Below are 17,616 nucleotides of genomic sequence, written 5' to 3' on the forward strand. Positions count from 1 at the left end.
TCTCACATTGGATCAAATGATACAGTAATTCAGGAAGATCAATTTTCAGATGGAAAAATATTCGAATAAGCATTTGTTAAATATTTAAAACACGTTGAATATTCAAAACAGAGTGACAGCCTTAAATGAATGAAAGATAGGAGATTTAATTAATAAATTAATTTAGCTGAGAAGAAAATATTTTGCTTCTGTCCTTTTCTTTCCATTTGATTTTGGACATTTTGGATTCCTGCCTCCATCTAGTGTTGCTTCAGTCAAACTTCTACCTGAGTTTCATAAGGCTATGATGGTGAATCTAAGGTTAGGTTTGCATCTTCTTCCCCCATTGTTGGAAAGCACACTGGCCTGCATAGTTAATCATAATTAATATCACAATTTCTATCAGTAGAATCATATTTTAACTTGAATATTTAAATATTTTAAATGTGAATATTTTATTTTTATAGGCCATCCATAGTGAGGAACCGAATGGTTGACTAGTGTACCAGTCGTTCAACCGTGCCTTACAAAGTGGACTTCACAGGTTATTCAGACATTTTAAGTGAGGTTCCAGATTTCTAGATTTTCCCAAGACATTTTATCTTTGAAGGGCACTGCAAATGGCATGGGGAATACATTCACATCAGTAAATCATTTTGCAGGAATTGGAGAGGGAAATTTACCAAAAATTAGTTAATCACCTTGATTCACCTGCATTTAGGTTTTATGTTTAACAAATGATCCTAGTTTAAATCCACATTACACTAACTATCATGAATAGTTTTGTTTAGTGCCATCTGGTGAGTTATTAAAGACATATTTCAGTAAAGCCAGCATCTCTGCACTGTTTTCTATTTTCGTTGATTATTATATTAGCAGCAAGCCTTGGACAACATAGTTAAACAATTTTAGAATATGATACAATGATTGTTATAACACAGTAAATTATCTCTCATCTCTTGATCTCACTCTCTCTCATTCTTCCTCTCTTGGTCTCTTTTTTCTTCCTTTTTTTTGCCCAGTGGGATGACGTCACCTCAGATGTGCTTGAAGCCATACAAGACAAGTTGTACAAAGACTAGAGTGCTTAATTTGAGACCATTTGAACCCCCCCCCCTTTAGTTTAAATTGTTTGCAGTCCCTAAGTCCCCACTGTTAAAGGTCTACACATGCAAATACTAATAGTGTGCATTTTGTTTTATATCTGGGTTCTCTATCAGTTCTAATTATAGTATCATCCTGGTAAAATGATGTTAAATATGTTTTTTAGCTGTTTAAACAGCCTTGGAGTCTCTCTGACACCAAACAGAACAGAAGAATACATTTCTTTCTAATTTTTTCTAATTTAAATTTAAGTGTACAATTCTATGCAAAGTAAGCTGTTTGTTTGTGCTATTCATATTCCTGTTTGTGATCATAGGTGTCTGTTTACCTTGACCAGCCACAGATGGAATCACCTAACTTCAGTATTTTGTGCTCTGAAATTCAGTGTTTCCAGATATGGAAATATCCAAGTATTGTACCAGAAGCTCAAAAGTATCGTATTTGGAAGAAAATGATCATATACAAGTCGAATGTACAGAATACAGCGATTTATGAAATGACCTGCAAATATCATAATAGATAAATAACTAGGCGTACCTTAGTAGGAAGGTCTAAACTGGACCTCTGAGTCGCTGTCATTGGAAGCCTGCGTGTTGCCAGATGTTGAGGGGGTCCTTTTGCGGTACAGATTTGATGTCACCATGGACCTCAATACTGCTCGTCAGCTTAAAAACTGGGCACCGTCCTGCATTCTTAATGCAATCTGACGTGTTCATGATCAGTGAGTATAAAAAGCCCTACGATTATAACCACCATCATTTGAAGTATCATAAAATTCTGAAATTATCGTACATCAGAGGTTTTTTTTTTTATTATTGATTGTACATTGTACAGAGGTCAAAATTATTGTACAAATACAATAAGTATTATACATCTGGCAACACTGAGATTGAGAATTTAAAGAGATTACAGGTGGAAAAAACTTTTTTTTTTGTTCTACACTCTTATTAAATTAAAAATAAATGTATCCATTTAACAGATGCTTTTATCCAAAATGACTTACAGTGCATTCAGGCTAACAGTTTTTACCTAACGTGTTCCCTGGGAATCAAACCTACAACCTTGCACAGCTAACTCAATGCTCTACCACTTGAGCCACAGGAACACTAATATTAATAGGCGGAAGAATAATAACCTTGCATTTTATATCTGTAAGATTTTTAAAATGGTTTAAAATAAGTACTTTATTTATTTAATAAAAAAACAGAGTAAAAACAGTAATATTCTGAAATAATATTATAATTAAAATAACATTTTTTTTTTTTCGACAAACCTAAGTTTACTTCAGTCTTCAGGTTCACAAGGCTCTTCAGAAATCATTCTCATATGTTGAGTGAGCACTCAACATTTCTTATCATTTTTTAAAATGATAAATAGAAAGTTTAATGCATTCATGCTTAATAAAAGCATTCATTTCACACCTGTTCCCAAACATATTATTTGTTTATATAAAAAAATCTATATTATCTACTCCATGTTTATATACTACTCCACAGAGTAAGCGATGAGGTGTGTGTATATAAAAGCTGTTATTTACCTAAAGGGCCTTATGTTTGAGCAGGTTTTGCTTAGTCTTGCAGCCAACATGCTCTCCTCAATTTTTCATTAACAAGATTGAGTGTGAAGCACAAGAGCAGGAATGGAGACAGGAAAAACTGAATAGTGGGTGCTGGAGAGAGAGAGAAATCCTGGCGTATCTCACACATCTGAGGAACAAGAGAGAGCAACTGGGATGCGTTGCCATAACAACAAATTCAGCAGGCCACCTACTAGCTTGTGTGTGTGTGTGTGTGAGACGAAGGAGAGGGTAGAGCAAGCAGATATGCGTGTGTGTGTGTGTGTGTGTGTGCCAGTGAGCAGTGCTGGAGGAGAGTAAAAAAAAAGGTGTGCATGAAGCTTGCTTGTGATTGGTCACACCTCTCCTGTCTTTGTGTGGAGTGGAGCATGTTGGGTAAGTGTCCATTCGCCAGAGCTGCCTTTTCTGATGGCTGCAGCACAGAAGCAGAGGGAGGGGTCTCTGTGCACCTCCCTCCATCCTGCTCTCGCTTTCTTTCTCTCTCACATCCACACACCCACTATCTTCCCCCTACTGAAGTAAAAACAATAAAATTCAGAGAGGCCAACTGGATTTAGCTCTAGCATGCTGATACCTCACAAAAACAACGCTAGGCTAGCAGCCTCCCCATCAGTCACTAATGCTCCGTAAGTCATTTTGGGGTTACGAGCAGCACGTTGCTGTCTGTACAGACTCTACTTGAACAGTGAGACACACAAGCTGGGATTTGAGTGATGGTCTTTTGCCTGCTGTACATGCACACACACACACACACACACACACACACACACCAGGAGAGCAGCAGATCTGTGTGGATGATGTCATCCTATCTGCATCCTGCAGTGTTAGCAGCGTAGCTTCAGACCCTTTGTTGCCCTTTACGCTATACTCGGACCAGTTTTATGTTTTTTTTAGCATGCTGAGCTAATAAGTGAAGCATAGCATAATATTTAAAGGTAAAAGGAGTCGGTCAGGCTTATCTCAGAGTAAAAAATATGTTTTTCTGGAGATATTTTGTGGTTTCTTTCAATACAGATCTATGGATGCTGGTTTTAAAGTGTTTTTGTTCAAGATCAGTCTTTCTGTTGCTGTTCATAAGTTAAATCTCTTCAAGCTATAAGTGTATCATTTATGATTGTTTCATTAACAGTGGTAAAGAATTATACATTGTAATTCTCATCTCATGCCCCAATTAGAGTTCATTTCAGTATGAATAACTGTATAAATGATCCATAACAATATTCATCCCCGGTTTGGATAATGCTGACTCAGTTCTCACTATCAAACTGTTTGTAACCTTTACACAGGGAATACATGGAGTTTGTAAGCATATATGTGCTTGTTCTGTCATATTTCATTTGCAGTTTACTAACAAAATGAAGGCATTTGATGCCAGTCTAAATTTGATTTGCTCTAATTTGTTGAGCTTCTAGTAAACTCAATATGCATGGGTGTTTTTTGGGGATCAATATTGATTTATGGCCTGGGGTCTTCTGCCTACACAGGCTGAGGGGCTTATTGCTGAGTCGTCAGTATAAGGTCACATTTGACAACACGCAATCAAACACCTTGGATAACCTTCACGCCACTGTTGTGACCATATAGCATCTTGAAAATGCCTTAAACTCCTTTCTCCACTCTCCATCTTCATTGGTTCCAGGTTAAAACTGTTGGAGATATCAGTATCTTATGTGGTTTTTATTTTCTTATATGCTTGTGTTGCATCAAAAAATGTGACATTTAATGACCAGTCAGTTGCCAAACAAGCATGTTCTTGTATAGTAGGACTGAACATTATTTTGTGTGTGTGTTCCTCTCTAGGCGATGTATCTCCAATCAGTATGTCACCCATCAGTCAGTCTCAGTTCATCCCACTGGGAGAGATTCTGTGTCTGGCCATCTCAGCCATGAACTCTACCCGTAAGCCTGTCACACAAGATGCGCTGATGGAGCACCTCGCCACTTGCTTCCCAGGTAACCCTCCAGACACCCTTATGAACACACACACACACACACACACACACACACACACACACATACACACACACAGTGCTGTAAACACTCTAACTGTATTTTATATTAGACATAACTATATTAAGTGTCATCATAACGTAATAAAAAAGTATTTAAGTTTTAATGGGATAATCCTCATCCTACATTTTTTTTAAAACTATATATATCGGTAGATTTTTTTTATATTAGTGACTGATACATTGCTATTTTGCAGAAGCCACAAGTATTTGCCTTCATTATATTAATTGAGATTATAGTACTAGGTTAAATCCATAATCAGTATTTTTTCGTTGGTTCTGATTATGTGACTGTTTTGGAGTGGACAATACAATTTCATGGTACTGGTGAAATTCCATTCATTATGACACTATAAACTCCAAAAGTTTAAAAACAGCTGAATATCCATTATTTTCTGTCGTCTCTGTAGATTGACCCTATATACACTTTTCACATTTCAAGCAGAGGTTGTCATAGTTGGGTAAACTTCTATAGTGGTGAAGGGAAACTACAACAAATATATAGATATATTTCTCATTCTCATTTGCTCCGATAGCAAAAAAAACCTCTGTATTTTAAACACTGTAAGAAATATTGTTTTCTGTAATTTAATGCCAAGGTAAGAAAAACGTAAATATAGCATTTTAAATGTACACTAAAATATTAAAAGAAAACCTCTAAAATTTTATATAATCTAAAAATGAAAAAAGGTCTGTTGTACACATTACGATGCTCAGCTTTATTCAGAGAAGTCAGTCAATCAAAGTGCAAAGTGTGCAAACTTCACCTGAATAGAGTCTGTCTGCTTCCCTTAAAGAAGAAAAAGAAAAAAAAGGCTCTGAATTGCGTCATGTTGGTATGACAACTAGAAATGTATGATGTAATGGCAGGCAACACTTAACCCTGACTAGTTACAGATTATCTGCTCCTTTATCCGTTGTGTGTGTTTCTGTGATTGAGATTGCTGAAAAGCTGATTTGGGTGAAGTGAGGACTTGAGTGCAGTGCAGTGCAGTCTACCCTGTTAGTGCTCCTTGTCTATGAGTTACAGGCAATGTTTACTTATTTTGCACGTTATATTAACCTTAGAGAGACATTCACAGTACTGGGTCTTACCACAAATGATATATATATTTTTGAGTGTCTAACTTAGCCATCTTAATTGTGTATAAAATGTAAAGCATACTTTGAAAGCACAGCACAGTGGATCTCAAAATATGAGATCGAGAATATGTTCTTAGTTTCACTGGTGCTCCATGAAGGTTTCCAAGTGGCCCATAAGTTGGTTAACTTATAACAAAAAAATAGACCATAATAAATTAAATTATGTTAAGTGATGATTAACTAATTGTTGACATTACTTTCTGATAAAGTGTTTCTGTTGTCAATAACATTGTTATACAAGTATTCAGTCTGACTTCTTAGTGAACAGTTAGCTCAAACAGCTTAGGCTTAAATAGTTCAAATTTCCAGTCTAATGAAATAAGGATAAAACAAGATGTACTATAAAATCTCTTGAAATTATTAGGAAATATTTTAATATTATTATTGCATTATTTTATTATCATACGAGTTCTTATGAAGGAGGGTCACAATGGCAGGTTTTGTCTTATTACATTGAGGGGCATACAGATGTGATGATGAAAGATGAGGTAATGACTGGTGTGTTGTGATTGGTGGTGACATAAATCAGCAACCAATGCTCTTCTTTTGATTGGCCTTCTGTAGTAATTTGTGTGATCACAGCTACTAACGGTTAATCCTACTTTTGGCACGTCGGAGCAATTCTGGATAATGCTGACATCAACATGAACCCACTAATCTGCTACTCCTCCTTCCACCCTTTTCCCCCCACTTTGCACTCTATTTTTCACATTTAAGTGTTTGCCTGTTGAGCTTTTCCTTTGAAATAATAATTGGTATTGATGATTGAATATTTATTATTATCATATCACAAATGTTAGCCAAAAAGTTTGTGTCAGCACTTTCATTAGCACTATGTAAATGATTATGAAATTTACATGCGGTTGTTTTGTCTTCAGGTGTGCCCACTCCGAGTCCAGAGATCCTGCGGCACACGCTGAACATGTTGGTACGGGAGAGAAAGATCTACCCCACACCAGAAGGTTACTTCATTGTTACTCCACAGACCTACTACATCACCCCCTCCCTCATCCGCAGCAATAGCAAGTGGTACCACCTGGACGAGCGGCATCCAGAGCGGCAGCAGCAGCAGCAACAACAGCAACAACAACAGCAGCAACAGCAGCAGCCACCACCTCAACAGCAATGCACATCGCCACAATCTGGAACCATCACTCCCTCCACCTCTGGCTGCATACGAGAAAGGCCCAACCCTAAGAACCACTGCGACTCCTATAATGCCTACCGCGATGAGGTGCCCAGCATTCATACCTCTACGATTCAAAGAAAATCCCCAAAAGAACCCAAAGGAGATCCCCCTTCATACCCACAACCCCCACCCCCTCCACCTGCCATTCAGCACCCACCTGATCCAACAGACAAGAGCAAGAGCATGACCGCCACCTTCCCTTACAAGACAGACACACTGACCAAGAAGAAGGAGGGCAGCGGTGGGGTCAGCAGTGAAAGGCAGTCCAAGAAGTTTGGGTTGAAGCTGTTCCGCTTGAGCTTGAAGAAGGACAAGACCAAACAGCTGGCTACCTTTTCAGCACAGTTCCCTCCAGAGGAGTGGCCATTGAGGGACGAGGACACACCGTCTGCTGCAGCGATCCCTCGTGAGGTGGAGATGGAGATCATCCGCCGCATCAACCCAGACCTGACGGTGGAGAACGTGGCCCGTCACACAGCTGTCATGAAGCGGCTGGAAGAAGAACGAGCTCAGCGCTGCAAGGCCAGCTCCTCTGCACAGCACAGCGCCCGCAGTCGCCGAAGCCGAGGCCACCGGCGCATGCCACACGGGAAGTCGCGTTCGCACAGCAAGACGCGGGCTTCTCGGGGAGACCCCTCTGAGGGCTCCAATCTGGACCTGCCAGCAGTCAGCCTTGAGAGGGACTACCGTTTTTTCAGTCACTCTCTGGTACGCTCGCCAAGAGAGGGAATGTACACAGTGGAACGCAGAAGCGGTGGTGCCTACCTTGTCCACAGCAACCCCAACATTGCTGAGTCACACTTTCCTGTCACCCCAGAGTGGGATGTTTCAGGGGAGCTTGCAAAGAGGCGGACAGAGATGCCTTTCCCTGAGCCTTCACGTGGAACATCACATTCTAGAGTGCACCGGAGCCACAGCCACACTCAGGACCGCAAGTCACGCAATGAGCGGCCCGACAAGGCAAAAGAGCGATCGCGTTCTATGGACAACTCCAAGGGCCCGCTGGGAGGTGGGAGCTCCACACTTGGCACGGTTGAGGATTACGACCGCAGTCCTGACGACAGAAGCCGCTACTATACTGATGACGGGACGCTGAGGGCCTCCTCTCAGAAGGCCCCGCACTACTCGTGCATCATGTTTTCTGCTGCCAAGTTCAGCTCTGAAATGTCTGTACCTGATATGGGCAAATTGAGTCTAGATGACTCAAGGCTCTGCAGCCCTCTAGAACGCAACAAGAGCAGGGACAGCCTCCCAGCCTACAGTGACCTGAAGGCCCTGTCGCCGAAGCCTTTGGCTGATGACTACTTCCAGTGCAATACATCGAATGAAACAATCCTTACTGCCCCGCTGCCTCTGGGCAAATCTGACCATGACACTTTAACCCCATCTGACGGAATCCGCAAGGGCTCTCCAGCTGACCGGCAGACACCGCACCTCACCTCTCCTCACCCCTTGGAGTACAAAGAGGACTCATCCACCAAGGGGCACAATGGTTCTGGCAAACCCACACCGAGCCAGACACCTGAGCCTATGCCCAATGGACGTTTGATACAGCACCAACACAACACTGACCCAGGGGGCGGGGGAGGTGGCGGTAGCACTGGTGGCGGGGTGGACAAGAGGAAAGAGATTTTTAGTAAGGACACTTTGTTCAAACCGCCACACAATGTTTTGACTATGAGCTATGTGGACAGTAGCTACTCAAAGTCAGGCACTTTGCGTAAGACTCCGCACATGAAATCATCCGAGGTCCTTGACACTCTGGAGACCCAACAGCCACCTAACTCCGCCTCTTTGTCTGCTTCTGCCCCGGCACCTACAGGCACAGAACCGTGTGCTCCCTCCACATCTGAAGCTGCTTTTGACTATTACAACGTGTCAGATGATGACGATGAGGAGGAGGCAGAGGAGGCCTCCCATAAAGAGGCTGCCCCGACAGAAGCAAAGGGGCGGGCAGGGGCTGGAGACGGTGGTGGAGGCGGCGGGACCATGCAGTGGTTGCTAGAACGGGAGAAAGAGTGTGATTTACAGCGGAAGTTTGAGAACAACTTGACTCTGCTTACCCCTAAAGAGAGCGAGAATAATAACAGCCAGAAGTCGGCTCACTCGGCCCGGCTGGACAGCATGGACAGCAGTAGTGTGACTGTAGACAGTGGGTTTAACTCCCCTCGGTAAGTACTCACTTCATAGACAGAAGGTGCTAGAGTTGAAAACCCATATTTGAGTGTATATTCTCTTCAATGCATCAAAAAAAAAAAATTCTTATTACCAAAGACATAAGATTGTTAATTATTGAGGAGATAAAATATAACATTATGCTCACCAGAAAATATAAATTGCTAATATGTTAGAATCCACTCTAGTTCTCTGACATCCCACAAAGTGAAATATTGTTTTCCATTTGTCATTTTTTATATGTGTGTTTTAGAACATTTTTTTATGTTTGGTCTGAAGCGCATAGTTGCATATACATATATCTTATACTGTGATATGTGGCCTGTTTTTTTCCTCTTCTTCTTTGCCAAGGCCACAAACCAGCACAGACAGCATTTAAGTGGGTTTCCCAGGGCTGTGTATGTTTTAGCAGAAGCCCTTTATGAGTGAGAGGGTGAGGACTTTTTTCAGCTGCTAAAAATAGACCCCTTGTGTCTGTATGACTCATTCAGAGAGATATGGCAGGGGTAGAATAACTGAGAGAGCCTACATGTTCTGCACATGTGCTGCCTCTACTCCTTACAATACACTTTAAGAAAACTCCATAAAATACAGGGAAATGTAGAATGTTAATATGAAGGAATTTTCATATTCATCCCTGGTGATTTACCTGTGTTTTGAATTACTTTATGTTAGAGGGAAATGTCTTATACTTAACATAAAAGGCTCTGGTAATTTTGACCTCATAATGATCTTATTTTCTGACTGGTCTGTCAGTTTGTTAAAACCAAGCTTTACACTGAAAATCCCACAGAAGTTTTTCTTTTTTTTGTATTGAATCGAAATCCTTACTTATTTGTGATGTTTTGAAAATGTGTGTAATGCAATTTATTTTACTGTCCTTTCTGCAATCGTGTACTGATGATAATAGAAGTAGGCCATAAATTGTAGTTGTGGCCCAGTCACATTGTGAAGGAGCTACAAAACCTGCAAGACAAACTGCCACATGTCTCTAATTTTAAGACCCCTAGCAGTACATGAACAACCACACACACACACACACACACACACTCATTCACTATTTTCTGGATGACTCATCACATTAGCAATGATGTCATTTTACAGCTCCTGGAAAAACACCAGCATTGCTCTTGTGCATAGACATAATTTAGTTTGTGATTGATGAGAGCTAGTAATGCAATTATACAAAGTGGGATATGCAAAAGAAAAGAAAAGAAAAAAAAAAACCTACATGTTTCTCTGTGCAGTAATGTTAAAAACATAATATCTGAGTTTAATCTAAATAGTTTTCACAAAAATGTCATTGTTTACTTAACCTTGTGTCATTCCAAACTTGAACGGCTAACATTCTTTCATGGCACACACAAAAAAAGGTATTTTATAACTTTTCCCCCCATATAATTACAGTGAAATACAATGAAAGCTTCAAGCTTTATAAAACACAAGAAACAAAATCATTAAATGCTTTTGAACACATTTGCTAATTCCACGTGAATACACTCGAGAGCTACAGTAGGTGTAGATTTTCAGTGAATAAAAATTTTAATTACAGTCTGTATTAAACAATCATATGGACCTATAATATAATTTGTGGTGCTTTTGAGTCCATTTTGAATTGTGTAAGCTTCAGTATCGGCTCATTGTAATTTCATGGACAAAGGCAGGTAAAACACCTGCAAAATTTCTCCTTTTGTTTTCTGTGGAACAGGCATAGCACACGAGAATGAGTAAATGATGATTTAATATTTTGTCAAATGATTCCTTTATTCCTTCAAACCTTTCCTCCCTAAAATATATTCTCTTTCTTATGGTTGGCTGTCAGTGCTTGTGGTATAGTTGCTTGAACATATTATTGTTGTCATAAAGGAGTACACTGTTTTTAAAAAGCTGAAAAATGATGCAAACCAGAGTGAATCCATAGGTAAGGGTGAGGTTATGTGTTTTCTCTTTCTGAGGCCTTGTGCGATGGTTTACTGAGTTTCTCATGCTACAAAATAATGAATCCATTTTCTTGTCTTAAACTCTACTCTTTTTCTTTCTCTGTCTCTTTTTTCTCTGGTCAATTCACCACTTCCACCACTTTCTCAGCACACGGGAAAGCCTGGCGTCCAACACCTCGAGTATTGTGGAGAGTAATCGGCGACAAAATCTGGCTTTAAGTCCAGGCCACATGGGTACCACCAGCATCGGCCCCCCATTCAGCTTCCGTGCAATCCCAGAGCCCCCTACCACGCAACCTGAGAAACTGCAGAAATCCCCCAACTGCCTTGCCTCCATCACCAGCGTCTGACATGGGCCCCATCTGGGTTGACGTAGGGTCAGGGTGACCTGCAATGTTGGGGTGCCTAAGTGCAGGAGGTTGGGTGAATCCCTCCATCAAGCACCTCGACTACATGGGGACTGTTAAACCCACAGGCATGGCTTCCAGAGACTGTTCCCACAGCATAAATGGTCACTGCAAAAAAAAAAAAAAAAAAGAACAAAAAAGGGGAAAAACATGGAAAAGGACATTTCTCATCATAGGATTTACCTTAACAAGCAATTAATCAGGAAATTCTCCAGTCGGAATCAACCGTTATTTTCAAAATAGGCTTGAAGTAACTGGTAATTTAACAATGTTTTGTTTTCAAGAGTATTTTTGTCAATCACAGATTAGAGATCATCCAGCCAATGGATTAAGTATGCACGCATTTAGAAATAGATGCTGATGTGCAGGTCAAAGGTCTTACAGATTTGTGATATTGGTATGCAGTACAAGTTAAAAAATGAGGCATAAAAGCTCTAATCTGACAACATTTAATTCATGGTTCATAAAGTTGTATAATATTCCTAAAAATAAATACATTCTTCATGACACTGTTAGCTACATTGGTGACACAATAAGAATCATATTCACATGCTTAATAAAACAATGCATAGATTGAATTAGTGGAAAGAATGATCTCGTCTGAAATTTATTTTTTATTTTTTTTAAAAAGGACTACTGATTTTTTTTTTTTACTACCCAAACTTATTGTGCATTCAATTGCTTTGTATGCACCTTTACACTACATAATGGATTTACCTGTTTCATTAAAGTTCATATTTAATCTCAGGTCATGAATAGTTAACTCTCCTAAGAAGAGGTAAAAACATCAGTCTGTAATCATGTTTCTGTGGATCGTTTCACCAGTCTTTGTTTCTTAAGGGAATAAAACACTCTCTGTAGACAAAAAATATAAAGGATTTCAATTCCATTTTTGTCTCAGTTTAATTCAGATGTAGATTATTTTTATTGTTATTCCCTTTTGAAATAAAAAACAAAAACAGGTGTATGTTTTACGCCGGTGTGAATTTGATACCTAGTCTCATGAACCAGGACATTGTGGATGTCATTGTTGATTTGGAAACATGCTTGTCTTTGTGTAGCTTGATGGCTTTATTTGTTGTCATGAAAGAAGGAGGATGTTGGAGAAATCGCAATGGCGGGAACACGGGTGTTGTGTCCAAAACACTCCAAGGAAAGGTCATACAGTTCTCTTCCTTTGGGCCAGCGGGATTCAGAGACTAGGCCCTTTTGCTGCTCTGATAAAACCTTTATTTTTTAAGATGTTCTCATGATTTCAACCCAGACCACTTTTGTGTTTTATTTTCGACCTTTTTTTGTCCGTTTTGTTGTTTTCCTTGGGAATTGAGCTGTTGCTCAAATCATGTCCCTGACCTCAATGGAAAATACGGTCGACAGATGATATGGCTAAAAATTCTGCCCCAGCAAACACATGATATGTATATTAACAATCTTCTCATAGTTTTCATGATTTCAATAAATGCTTATTATAGGTTGAGACAACTCGTTGAATGCAAGTATGTACAAATTATTTGCACTGCTATTTATCATTCCTTTCAAATGTCAGAGTTGAATAGATTACATCAGGTTTTGACCAGTCTCAGATCCTTGAGCAAAGGCTCATTTCAAAGATTCAGTTAAACATTTGGACTATGGCTTTAACTGTTTGGTGTGCCATCTCCAGAATGCACCAGAATTAATGGCCGTGTCCCTTCTGGCAGTGACTGGGTGAGATTTGGGAAAGAGAGCAGAGCTCATGTCGCATCCTTTGGTGCTCTTATGTGATGATCCTAGCTTTTCATCTTTTATTTCATACCCTCCACAGTTTTGTTGCTTTGTGATGAGTGTTGAGGTGGATATCCTCCAGTGGGACTTATTGTGTTTGAATCACTTCCAGCTCACTCCCTCTTTCACTCGACTATAATCCACACATACACACTCCTACAATCAGCCATGCAAATTCCCCTAAACCCCACATACATGCACATAACTATAGCTACCTCCACCACCTGTGTAACAACAAGGTAGGGACGTGTACAGATTTGGATTCTTTGCCTGTGGAACACAGCGCTATCAGCCTCTTCTCTGTGAATGTTGACAAGGAGCGGGCGGACATTGTAACTCGGAGGACTTACTCTAAAGTAACCAGTATTAAGTGCTGTAGTTTCAACTCCATTTTTCTCAGTTTTTGACAGAAGTGTCTTTTTCTTATTTGCAAGTTGTGTATAAATCTGTCTGGCACCACATCAACAGAACATTTCACATTTTATGTTTTCCCTCCAGTTTGTTTTTTAGTTCTCTGCTGTTCCCTTCACAAGGAATATTTGTTTATCTGCTTCATTATTTCAAGCCTAGTGAGTAACCATACCTCTAGTTTATTAAAAATGCATCTAGATGCAAATCAAAGGACTACATTCTATATTATAATTAAGCACCTCAAAAGATATTTTAGGAGTTCAGCCTAAATCAAAAACAGTTTACTTGCCTTCTGCTTTTTTGGCAATACTGATTACAATAGTATTGTTTTCAGTTTCCCACCTTATATTTAAGAGGTCAGTGATTAGGGTCCAAACAGCCTCTTAGACCCTGTAGTTGGAGGTGGGATGAAGATTGTAGAAAGATACGAGACTCGTATATTAAATGGTAATTTTATATCATTGCTACACATCATAGATGTACATCAGAGAGCAACATTAGACAGAGCAGGCACCTCATAACGTCTGCTCTATAAATAGATACTTTCTCAAATCATTGCAACAGAGCTTTACTTAAAACAATGATTTAGGCCAAGAAGTATTTCAGTTCAGTGATGACTACACTTTTGATTTTTTTTTTTTTTGGGGACATTAATACAAACTCATGGCCTCCTTTAAAGGCTCTGTCAGAGGATGCATTTTGGATATCTTTCACATTTTGTGAAATGTAGTTTTAATTTGAATCCCCTCCATCTGGTAATCATTATTTTTTTTCCGTTCGTTTTTGATCGATAAAAGGGAGTAATGCAGCCAAGACTGCCTTGTAAAAAAACATGTTTGCACTGAAATGCCTGGCCTCTGGTTGCTGTTAAGTCCATCCAAGACGGATGCTTTGTTTATATTGTAAAATATTTCATATGAAATAAAAATGACCATGAAATGTCTTCCCTTAACATTATGGATTTTAGAACCACGTCAGACAACATTGTTTCTAAATGGTGACAGTGTACAGTATCATACTGTAAATGAAATCAATCTGCCATGCTTAGTATAACTTCAAAACAAAACTGAAAGATATGAGGGATCTTTTTGTAATGTCTATAATATTTGAAAAGAAGTCCCTATTTGTGTAGTAATGGTGTTTCATCGTTGTGGTAGTGTATGTGATAAACCCAGTTGGGAGATTGTGTTACTTTTTCAGACAATAAAATAACATGTTTGGTTATATGTTTTAAATGTCTTGTGTCTTGAAACCTTTCAGTGCAATGTCTTGAAGTTATAACCTACCATTTAGCTATTATGGATGGCGCTTCATGATGCTGGTTGAATAATCTTACCTAATCATTTATACAGTTTGAAAGAAAATCTGTTGGCATGCCAAATGAAAATCTGAAATTATTGAAACATTTTTTTATTATTTTTATTTCATACCATGTAATCACTTGTACTTGCATTCCATTTCTAGTATAAGATTATATTGTCTGAACGTAACAAATCATTCTTAATCATAATCAGAATAATCATCATTCATAATCATAGTAAGAATAATTGAATATGATTAATAAAAAAATAGCTGAATTTGCAAGGATTCATGGATCAACTTCATACACTCACCAAACACTTTATAAGGTACAGTATCTGTGTAGTGGTTCATTAACAAAAATATATAAATCAGCCAATCACATGGCTGCTACTGCATGCATTTTGTCATATAGACATGGTCAAGATGATCTGCCGGAGTTCAGAAAGACTTTGAATGTGCTTGTTAGTTCCAGGTGGGCTGGTCTGAGTATTTCCAAAACTGATGATTTACTGGGATTTTCATGCACAACCATTTCTAGGGTTTACAGAGAATGGTCAGAAAAAGAGAAAATATCCAGTGTGAGGCAGTTTTGTGGGCAAAAAATGCTTTGTTGCTGTCAGAAGTCAGAGGAGAATTACCAGACGTTTTTGAGCCCACAGGAAGGCAACAGTAACTCAATCACTCAATACAACAGAGGTACAGGTACTGTGTGCAGTAGAGTTCATCTGAACACACAACCTGACGAACCATGAAGCAGCAGAAGTGCCACTCACCAGGTGCCACTCCGGGAAACTGAGGCTACAGTTCACATGGGCTCACCCAAGATTGGAGAAATGTTGCCTGGTCTGCTGAGTCTTGATTTCTGTGTGCGAGATTTGGATGGTAGGGTCATAATTTGGTGCAATGAACATCAAAGCATGGATCCAGCCATGTATCAAAGCGTGCAGGCTGCTGCTGTGGTGGTGTAATGGTAAGGGGATATTTTTTGGCCCACTCTGGGCCCTTAGTACCAGTTGAGAAACATTTAAATCATTAGTCTACTTCCAGTATAAAAGATGTATATGACATTATGCTTTGTCCTTCCAATAGGAAAATGTGCCATGTCACAAAGGCAAAAATCATCTCTTACAGTAATGGCCTCCACAGTCACCAGATCTCAATCCAGTTAAGCACGTTTGGGATGTGATTCTCATCATGGATGTGCAGCTCAAAAATGTGCAGCAGCTGTGTGATGCTATCATGTCAATATGGACCAAAATCTCTGATAATGTTTCCAGCACCTTGCTGAATCTATGTCACGAAGAAGGCAGTTCTGAAGGCACAAGGGGAGCCAACCCAACACAAGCAAGGAGCCTTGCCACCATCTACTGGCGAAATAGCGTAAAACATCGTATGGAATAGACATTAGATTACAGATTCACATGCCTATGTATAAAATTAGTCAAATGTGCTGAACTGAAAACATATAAACCGCTAGATTTGACAAATATCAATAAGCAGAACCCGAATGCCACAGACATTATTCAAAATGGTCAGAGGAAGTGACATTTAAGACATTTAAAGTGACATGATGGTGGAAAATGGACAAATAATAATTTTCAATTATTCAGATTTTAACTTGATTAAATCGATACATCTAACTGTGTTTATGTCGTTACAATGGTTTAGGTTCAGATGGGACAGGACATAAATATTCTGTTTAGGCAATAGTATATTATTGACCTCACATTTTCTAATCTAAAACATGAATATAAAATATTTAAAAACTGAGGTTTTTATTTTATTAAATGTATTGCATACAATATAACGGATCGTTACTCCTCACAGATATCTGAAAGGTGTCTGGAAAGTAAATTATAGAAATGAATCAAACAGACTTGATTTCAATTGTCCACACCACAAGAGGAATCAAATGAGAGAAAGCTGTAGAGATAACTGAATGGTCGGCTACTGGGCAAAGGACAGACATTACAGAAAAGGTGATAAACCTTTTTAGCATCAGAAGTACATCTTTATGTACATGCAGTTAATGAAAGGAAGTAGGGAAATATATAAAATAATATATAAAATAATAAAAATAAACTGGACTTATACCCGAGTAAATTTCTAAAAACAACAAATTTCTGTCCAAACAAATCTTTCTTACATAATTTAATCTCACATTAAATCCAAGAGATTAATTACACCAGAATGTATTTATGAAGGAATAATTTTATAAATTAGTTCATGAGTTCAAAATACACATTCAGAAAGAAACACACTGAGGCTGTAATCAACTACTATATTGTTGTGTTCAATGTCTAAATTACTGCTTTTTTTTTATTTTTTACTATGCACCCATCAAGATTCATTTAATGAATCAAAACAAGTCACAATAACCATTGCCATTCCGTTTGCTGTATTTTATTATTAAACATATATTTACAATTTAAGTTAAATTGTTCATAATAATTACTAAATTAAAGTATAATAACAGTAAAAATCTGCAAAATATATAAATATACATTTATCATTTCTGTGTAAATGTATCAAAATATTCCGTAATTCTCATGTAGGCAACGACTACAGTAATTGTTGTATCCTCCAGTCCTCCAGGTGTCGCTGCACATACAACCGC

At 38.7% G+C, this 17,616-nt stretch overlaps 1 protein-coding gene across 2 annotated transcripts in view; it reads left to right on the forward strand.

The window, feature by feature from the left end:
* stox2a (storkhead box 2a) overlaps positions 1-12,096 on the forward strand; it is a 48,176-nt gene extending 36,080 nt beyond the window's left edge. For both annotated transcript variants that reach the window (XM_026260643.1, XM_026260644.1), the window contains exons 2-4: positions 4,460-4,612; positions 6,690-9,171; positions 11,264-12,096. In XM_026260643.1, coding sequence (XP_026116428.1) covers positions 4,460-4,612; positions 6,690-9,171; positions 11,264-11,465 — 2,837 coding nt within the window. In that variant the 3' untranslated portion in view covers positions 11,466-12,096. The remainder of the gene's footprint in view (positions 1-4,459; positions 4,613-6,689; positions 9,172-11,263) is intronic.
* The last annotated feature ends 5,520 nt before the right edge of the window (positions 12,097-17,616 follow it).

The sequence above is a fragment of the Carassius auratus genome, unplaced genomic scaffold (genome assembly GCF_003368295.1).
Source record: "Carassius auratus strain Wakin unplaced genomic scaffold, ASM336829v1 scaf_tig00215565, whole genome shotgun sequence".
Lineage (NCBI taxonomy): Eukaryota > Metazoa > Chordata > Actinopteri > Cypriniformes > Cyprinidae > Carassius > Carassius auratus.